Below are 9,606 nucleotides of genomic sequence, written 5' to 3' on the forward strand. Positions count from 1 at the left end.
AGTGCTTCTCTTATGCGCTCAGTGCTTTCTTCCGGAAACAATGGACCATATGAGATTCCAAGTCACAGTTCAGCTCACGTATCACCGTGTTCGTGGTTTGACTGATCGAGACTGTTTTCCAAGATGGCTGCTGTCTGTATGCGCTAGCTGTACTGTCTGTGTAAAGTATCTTCTTATTAAACTATCTATACACTTACAAAGTTCTCAATGCTTCGGTTTGCATGTAAGGACACTCATTATGCTGCCGTGTAAGTGTGGGGGTAATTTGAGCCTTGTTAATGGTATTAACTAGCGATCTCTTTTTGCTTACTCGATGCCCAATATACTAGCGTTATAAGCTAAACTGTTTTTAGAGATAAAACTCTTTATATTCGATTATCATGAAAACAAATCTCAGGGAACGATTTAGTCTGTAACAATGTGTTATTACACCCGAGGTTCATTTTGCGCCGGAGTTCTCCTTTAAATCTGAACAGCTAAAATGTGAATGAGTGTAGAAATAAAAACCAGATACAGTTTCTGATCCTATCACTTGCTGTCCTGTGGAGAACAGGTTGCACCAGTATTAGGTCACATGACCGTGGCACAGGTGTGCTGGGTGGATCCTGTATCAGGTCACATGACCGTGGCACAGGTGTGCTGGGTGGATCCGGACGTGCCGGTCTCGACTGTACCTGTGCCGTAGTAATCCTCCTCCTGCTTGATGGTCACCGGGGACGAGCCGTTGCTGTTCTCCCAGCTGGAGGCCTCGGGACACTGCTTAACACACACACACACACACACACACATAACAACCTTTATCATTACAGCTTTTCTGACTGCACACACAACAACACACACCCAAAAGTGAGAGTCCATACCTTCATCTTTTCTTCTTTTTCAGCTGCTCGCTTCTTTCCTGTGAGAAACACACACACACACACACACATCTAGATCAATGCATGCAAATCATGAAACCTGGCAAGTCATTTTTCACCCCAAAATCAAATAGGAAATTAAAAAATGTAATTATATATTTTCATATGTTATAGCATATATTATTGAAATGATATTTGCTATTTATAATGATATGATAATGAAGCTATTTTAGGGCCATTAAGATGTTTAAGTAACTAAATTCTATATAAATTCTAGTAAATTATATATATACAATAGTATTACTACGATGCAAACATGTTTTTTATGTTTAGTTCTCATTAGATTTTTTTTTAGTTTTTATTAAAATCAACATAAAGAACAAAACAAATATCACCATGACATATACATAAATTAGGGCTGTCAAAATGAACCCGTTAATTTTGTGATTAATTATTTTCAGATTAATGCGTTAAAAATGCATTAGTTTTTTCCCTGGCATCCTTTGGTGTCACACTACTATATGATCAAGCTGTCATTCATTCAAGTGCTTTTAAACCATTCAAACGCGATAAGACGTGAAAGAGAAGAGGGACAAAAACACAAATTTATGTCGAAATGCCTGTTATTGGCGAGTATCCTCATTAGCATAGTCCTAAATGAGTTAAAAAGGCTTAAATAAAGGTAAAAAGCGTGTCAGATCCGCGTCATGTGCGTCAGCTCTTAAAGGGACAGTAGCCTAATAAACAAAAATATTGAGCCGCTGTTTCCAACATTGATAATAAATCAGATTATGACAAGGATTTCTGAAGGATCATGTGACACTGAAGACTGGAGTAATGATGCTGAAAATTCAGCTTTGATCACAGAACTAAATTATATTTTAAAGTATATTAGAATAGAAAACCATTATTTTAAATTGTAATAATATTTCACAATAGTACTGTTTTTTCTGTATTTTTGATCAAATATATGCAGGCTTGAAGAGCATAAGAGACTTCTTTCACAAATATTAAAAATGGTAATGTTTCCAAACTTTCGACCGGTACTATATGTGAATATGTATAATGTTTGCATTACAGTAATGATAAGTTGAAGGAAAATGCATAATATTGTCTTGAAAATAATGTAGACAAATTCATTTATTTATTTTAAAAAAAAAAATTGGGGGGTGAAATATGACATGAACATATTTTCTTCTCAGCTTTTGTGAGACACATCAGTTACAGGTACTTGGGCAGACTAAGTGGGATCATACCAGAATTATTATAGTTAACGAACACTAAAACCATGAAAAAAGTGTCACTAGAAATAAATTAAATTTTAACAAATAAATTAAAATGTAAAAAAAAACCCGTCAAACTTAAGCTAGTTGCAACATTTCTTATTTCCATGTAGTTTAAGTTCTACTAAAATAACTAAACTGAAATAATAATTAATAAAAAATTTAAACAAATTGTTTAAAAACAAACTAATACAAATGTCAAAAATATTAACAAAAAAAATTTAAAATTAAAATATATAAATATAAGGCAAAACACTGATAAAAACAATAGTATCTCAGTGAAATACCACTCTTGGGTTTGATTAAACACACAGGTCATGCTTTGATCACAGAAATGTCTTTAAACTCCACATCATCATGTCCAGGCATGTCAGAATAAAATGAAGGTGTGTCTCTGTGATGAAGTCAGAAGCAGTGTTTACATGGACCCTAATAATCCCATTGTAACTGGACTAGTAGCACAGGCAGAATTAAAAAATAAAACGCATGTAACCACGCAAATCGGAATGAATTGGTCAAATCAACAGTCCTTGTTTCGGACCCTCATCCCCGCAGCACGGCACAACGGTTCTTGTGCTCATCGTCGAAATACATAAATATAAAGTCTGCTCTTTAAAACAAAGAAAAGAAGCGATGCAGGAGGATAGTTAGTGCAAACAGCAGGAAACTATATTCGTGCAGTGTGAACATTTGGGCTGTCACTTTACGATCGGACCAACCAACACAAGTATCCAAAATGAAAATAGGGAATCGATTTTAAATGCCTTTTTTTTTTTATAACCAAAAATGTGTTTTATGTGGACAGATCAGTACAGTACACAGAACATGTAGGATGCTGGAAAATAACAATGTCTTTTCTGTTCACCAAATGCTTTTTAATATTCGCTATTGCTTCAATGCAAGTGAACAAGCGCGCCGTTATTTGTTGCGTAGTGACGTGTGTGTATGTGTGTGTGTGTTCAAGTGAGCCAGAAATGTACAGATTCTGCAATACGCTGTATTAATATATGATGAGGATCACGAGTTGCGTATTTGCGCTAAATCCGCGCAGATTTGTCTTACACGAACTTCCCCAGGAAAGAAAGTGAGTAAACACAGAAACGCCAGATTGGCTCGTGATTTGACAGCGTTTCCCGCCAAAGTTCATTTTTACCCGCATTTGGCGAGTCGAGGGAGTTAATCTCAATCCCTGAATGTTGCGCTCCTGTTTGTCATTGTGCTGAAACTTCACGCCAATAAATCATCAGGAATATTGCTGACTTGTGCGTCTCAAGCGCCCTCTTTACGCTCGTCCTAATGCCTGTTAGGTGTCCGTGGATTCGCCTGTATTTGGTGTTGAAAATGTAAATGTCTTTAGACATGGAAAATCGATTTTACAATCGATTCAATGAACACTTATGTCTCAAAAATCAAACAGGATTTTTTCACAAAAGTGACAGCCCTAGTGTACATGTCAAAAAATCAATTCTGATTTGAAGCTTGTGACATATAAACACACTATAAACCCGATCACTTTCTTTAGCGGTGACGTTCGGATTCATCAATCGTATTGAAACAAAAGGTGTCCATGTAAACGTTGCTAGTGCCAGTATGGATGCGTGTCATCGACTGACCTCTCTTTGAGTGCCTCTCGGACGCTGACAGCATCTTGTAAACTCTGAAGGCGTTTGTTCCCTTTTTGATGCTTTTGTCCTTCACCTCTTCTATGTCGGGCAGGGAGTTCATGGCACAGCGGAAGTTTGCCTTCCATGTTTTGGGGTCCGGTTTGTCACCTGGTTGATATTTACCTAAAGAAATGGCAGTGGAAAACCAGATACACTTATAATATAGAATGACATTTCACTTCTGCTTTTTATATATTTGTATTGCCTTCATTAAATACAGATGTAGAAGAAACTCAAATTATACATAAGAATGAGAATATCATATATATCATATAGTGTTGGACTCTTTGGATTTGGAAAATAAGTGTCCTCCTAGTATACTCCATCAACCAACTAGTAAAACCCTAGCATCGACCCAGAACCCCCCATCAACCAACTAGTAAAACCCCAGCATCTTCCCAGAACCCCCCATCAACCAACTAGTAAAACCCTAGCATCGACCCAGAACCCCCCCATCAACCAACTAGTAAAACCCTAGCATCGACCCAGAACCCCCCATCAACCAACTAGTAAAACCCTAGCATCGACCCAGAACCCCCCATCAACCAACTAGTAAAACCCTAGCATCCTCCCAGAACCCCCCCATCAACCAACTAGTAAAACCCTAGCATCGACCCAGAACCCCCCATCAACCAACTAGTAAAACCCTAGCATCGACCCAGAACCCCCCATCAACCAACTAGTAAAACCCTAGCATCCTCCCAGAACCCCCCCATCAACCAACTAGTAAAACCCTAGCATCGACCCAGAACCCCCCATCAACCAACTAGTAAAACCCTAGCATCGACCCAGAACCCCCCATCAACCAACTAGTAAAACACTAGCATCCTCCCAGAACCCCCCCATCAACCAACTAGTAAAACCCTAGCATCGACCCAGAACCCCCCATCAACCAACTAGTAAAACCCTAGCATCGACCCAGAACCCCCCATCAACCAACTAGTAAAACCCTAGGATCCTCCCAGTACACCCCATCAACCAACTAGTAAAACCCTAGGATCCTCCCAGTTCACTCCATCAACCAACTAGTAAAACCCCAGCATCCTCCCAGAACCCCCCCCCCCCCCCCCATCAACCAACTAGTAAAACCCTAGCATCGACCCAGAACACCCTGTCAACCAACTAGTAAAACCGTAGCATCCTCCCAGAACCCCCCCCCCCCCCCATCAACCAACTAGTAAAACCCTAGCATCCTCCCAGAACCCCCCATCAACCAACTAGTAAAACCCTAGCATCCTCCCAGAACCCCCCCATCAACCAACTAGTAAAACCCTAGCATCCTCCCAGAACCCCCCATCAACCAACTAGTAAAACCCTAGCATCCTCCCAGAACCCCCCCATCAACCAACTAGTAAAACCCTAGCATCCTCCCAGAACCCCCCATCAACCAACTAGTAAAACCCTAGCATCCTCCCAGAACCCCCCCATCAACCAACTAGTAAAACCCCAGCATCCTCCCAGAACACCCCCCCCATCAACCAACTAGTAAAACCCTAGCATCGACCCAGAACCCCCATCAACCAACTAGTAAAACCCTAGCATCCTCCCAGAACCCCCCATCAACCAACTAGTAAAACCCTAGCATCCTCCCAGAACCCCCCATCAACCAACTAGTAAAACCCTAGCATCCTCCCAGAACCCCCCCCATCAACCAACTAGTAAAACCCTAGCATCCTCCCAGAACCCCCCCCCCCCCCCTCCCCATCAACCAACTAGTAAAACCCTAGCATCCTCCCAGAACCCCCCCCCCCCTCCCCATCAACCAACTAGTAAAAACCTAGCATCCTCCCAGAACCCCCCCCCCCTCCCCATCAACCAACTAGTAAAAACCTAGCATCCTCCCAGAACCCCCCCCCCCCCCCCCATCAACCAACTAGTAAAAACCTAGCATCCTCCCAGAACCCCCCCCATCAACCAACTAGTAAAACCCCAGCATCTACCAAGAACACCCTGTCAACCAACTAGTACACCCAAAACCCTAACCCTAACCCAACTAGAAACCCCAGCAACCATTCAAAACTCCCAAACAACCACAATGCCAACAACAACAGCTCGTCTCTGCAAATGCAAAACAGCATCCTCACATTGTGACTGAGTTTTAAACAGGTAAGCACACTATTTTGTTCAGAGAATGAGATTTTCACACAAAAGTTCTGTCTGTGTGTGTTTCTGTTTACATATGTCAATATTTCATGCTGACTGCACCTGTATGTATGGCCCAGTTTCGGAAGAGAGGAGCATCTTTCTCCACATCCCAGCCGTGTCGCGCGGCATGCATCCATGGAATCTGGAATATTCTCTTCTCCTGCAGGCAAAGAACATGCAAAACATGTCACGGACCAAGACAAACCCTGCGTATGTGCACTTAAAAAAGACAAAACACTTCACAAATAATAGCATCGTGCTCATGGCGATTATAGTTTTAACAAATCAATGCTATAAAAAGACTAGCACAGTCACTGTACCTTGTTGACCCATTTGAGCCCCGGTATTTTACACGAGTTTATCTGCTCTTCTAACCACGGCCTCATACGCATTCTCTCTACCGGCATGCTGTCCTAGAGAAAAAGAGAGAGAGATAGAGAGAGATCTGGAATTTGTCAAAGTTTGACAGCAACTTTTCCTCCTTCAACAGGTTGTACATTCCTTCACGGCTTTCCAGGAAGCAAGATGACAAACTTTAACCCCATTTCTGAAAACAAACCACCAGGAAAGACCGTCTGAATCACAATTTACTGAAAGTTACAGCAAACAAAATGATTATCAGATGATTGGTTTTTGCTCCATGAGTCAGGCCCTGAATGACAACACAAACAGAGGACGCTGAAGTGTTTGTGTGCTTGTGTGTGTGTGTGTGAGAGAGAGAGAGAGAGTTTATCTAAGAACGAGTGCATGTGGCTAAACCTGTAATATTGATCATGCATTATGATGACAGACATCAGAACTGCTTGATGTTGCTTGATTCTTGAATGTGCAAATCAAAAGTTACCGATTAACCCATTTGAGCTCATAAAAAGGTTTATAGTTAATCACAATGAAAACTCACTCTTTAAAATCATTCGTTTGTCGCTCAGACCTTTGAGCTTTTATGGTCCATTAAGACGTAAGAGTGAACAAAGGCATAGAACAACAACATTTCACTGCATACTAACATGAGAAACAGAATTATGATGCAACATGTTAAAACACAATCTTTTAAACCACACAAAACCATAACTCAATAACTAGGGAAGCATGATGAAATATTGGTCTTATATCAGCTGATGTTAGTGTTTAGCTCACTTGTACTGGATATTTCACTGTTTCTGCCTATATTTACATTTTTTGCCATCATGTAGTGCCAACATAAATGGAAAGCATTAGATTAAGAGCTCTCTTTCTTAAAGAAACCCGTTTTTAACATGTTCTGTGAATATCAAGCTATATTTATCAGCTTATCAGACAGAATTTGGATACATATATTGGTCCACCAGTTCATGACAGACTCTTTCCATTGCAGTGCCAAACTGCCAATGTTACACCCTGTACTTGCCCATGTAAGTCAATAACAATATCCACAAGTCCATGCCAACTTCTCAACAGCATAATTTGATAATAAAACACGTTATTCATTACGTCTGCACTGTACTTACTGTAAAATGACATTGTGGCGTCCAATGTGGCCCAATCATTCTTTACAGTACACTGAACCAGAAGACTTCAACCTCCTTAAATAAGTGTGTTATTGTTGTCAAGTCAACTCAAAAGTGAAAATAAACATTCCTTGATTCCCATTGGATCCAAACACCCCTTGACTTTCGATTCTACACTCACCCCAGCAACTCAACGTGGCCTACAGCATAAACATGCACTTATATTCATACGAGCCCCCATAAATACATGCGGAAATGCGATTTATTACCTGCGACGGGTGGAAAACACTCCAGGAATAAAAGCAAATAGTCTGTGAAGAGTCTTGACAATTTGTAGTTCTCGATAACAAAACGAAAAGTCAAATGGGTTTGATTTCGCTCTTCAGATCGAAAGCAAAACAAGTGAAGGAAACAAGCGCTTGGGTGGAAATCCCCAGTGTGCGTGTGTGTGAGTGTGTGTTGTGCGCTTACTTCGTGTTTACAAATCCTACTATGGGGCAGAAGTGTCTCATTAATATTAACGACGTAGCGAGCCGTTCGCGAGCTGATTGGATGGCATATGAGGAGTGCGCATATAAGTGGGAGGGAATTGTGTCATGGGGAGAGCTTGCCTCATGAATATTAATTACGTAGCGAGACGTTCACACACCGATTGGCTGAAAAGCAGACTTGTTTGTAAATTGGTTTCTTTTACAAAAAATAAACTGGGAAAATCCATAGTACAAATAATAGAAATCTTTTTGTATTACCACACAAGGTAAAATTGCATAGTATCGCTCGTGAATATTACATATATTGCGAAAAAATATTTGTTTTTTATTGTTATTATTTTTAAATTAACATCACTGACACCTTATTGTATTAAATATTCCCTGTCACACATGTGACTGAGTGTATTGCTTATATCGCAATACTACATATAAATGAATCAAGCCCTTTGAAATTCACATTTACTGGACGCTCCAGAGAGTTTAACCCAAGCAACGTCTTTGGACCTACTTAATATTCATGAGCTAAGTCTTTGCCATAGTAGTTTTTGAGCTGGTGTGCTTATTGGCTGCAGGGTGAAATGCGAAAGTCGATTTCATTTTCACTTCCTCGTTGTTTCGTTATTGCTTCTTAAAGGCGAAGCTGCAACGTGCAGAAGTGCTGGTTGTGTTTGAATAGGAAAATGTCCAAAGTTTCATGTTCCTGAGAGTTCAGTTGTGATATATCACATATATTTATGTGCAGATGTTGTGTATTGCTCTGTTCAAAATTGCATTCGCATTTTTTTATGTTTTTTATGTAAGTGCACATATTATTTCAGTCCATCACTGTAGCTGGAATGACATTTGCAAAAAAAATCATGAGTTTTAGAGATGAGATTGGCCATGCAAGTCGTTAGTTAAAGGTATAGCTGTGCAATTCTATCCTCATTGTGTCCACACACACACACACACACACACACACAGTCTCATATCTTATCTCTGCTGCCAAGCCCTGCAACTCCCAGCATATGATGCAACACACAAACTCTAGCAACACAAACCCCATTTAAATAATGCATTGGACTCATAGTCATTATTACTAGAGCACTATAATTGCAAAAAGCATTTCTAAAACCCACTTTCTTTCTTAAATCATCCAGGTTTTCCCCTGTATGTAGTTTTGAATCAAACAACACAAAAAGGAAACAGCTTGATGGAGATTTGAGAAACAAGACTGAAACAGAAATAAGGTAAGGTTTCGGGGAGCAGTTCTGCTTTCTGTTGCATTTCTCAGGAACACACCTTGTTTTTCAGCTGATCTACAACATCGCGCCACCTAGTGGTGAAGAAACACTGCAGTTTGCAGAGGAATCATGTCAACAAACTGCATGCTGTGAAGTGAGAATGTTCTCAAAAATAATAGCATGAATATTTATTTTTTAAATATAATTCAACATTAACTGAATATGTGTGTTTCTACATATGTAGACGTTATACACTACCTTTCAAAAGTTGTTTTTGAAAGAAACACTTTTCGACTGTATTAGGTATTAATTTAAACTGCTGCTTTTAGATCAGAATTCACAGATTAAATAGTTTTTAAAATTTTTAATATTTTTTTTAAAAAGAAGTCTCTTTTGCTTACCAATGCTCCATTTGATCAAATCAGTAATATTGTGAAATATTATTAGGATGTAAAA

At 39.7% G+C, this 9,606-nt stretch overlaps 1 protein-coding gene across 3 annotated transcripts in view; it reads right to left on the minus strand.

The window, feature by feature from the left end:
- Positions 1–7,893, minus strand: part of irf2b (interferon regulatory factor 2b) — a 31,318-nt gene extending 23,425 nt beyond the window's left edge. For 2 of the 3 annotated variants that reach the window (XM_056244239.1, XM_056244237.1), the window contains exons 1-6: positions 7,437–7,595; positions 6,270–6,362; positions 6,010–6,109; positions 3,754–3,927; positions 861–898; positions 675–756 (exon numbers count right to left, since the gene is read on the minus strand). In XM_056244239.1, coding sequence (XP_056100214.1) covers positions 675–756; positions 861–898; positions 3,754–3,927; positions 6,010–6,109; positions 6,270–6,362; positions 7,437–7,475 — 526 coding nt within the window. In that variant the 5' untranslated portion in view covers positions 7,476–7,595. Of the gene's footprint in view, positions 1–674; positions 757–860; positions 899–3,753; positions 3,928–6,009; positions 6,110–6,269; positions 6,363–7,436; positions 7,596–7,705 lie in introns of those variants that run through there. The other variant, XM_056244240.1, reaches the window with a different exon arrangement.
- Positions 7,894–9,606: the final 1,713 nt, after the last annotated feature.

This window comes from Rhinichthys klamathensis, unplaced genomic scaffold, assembly GCF_029890125.1.
Source record: "Rhinichthys klamathensis goyatoka isolate OS25496 unplaced genomic scaffold, OSU_Roscu_1.1 h1tg000947l_1, whole genome shotgun sequence".
NCBI classification, from domain to species: Eukaryota; Metazoa; Chordata; class Actinopteri; order Cypriniformes; family Leuciscidae; genus Rhinichthys; species Rhinichthys klamathensis.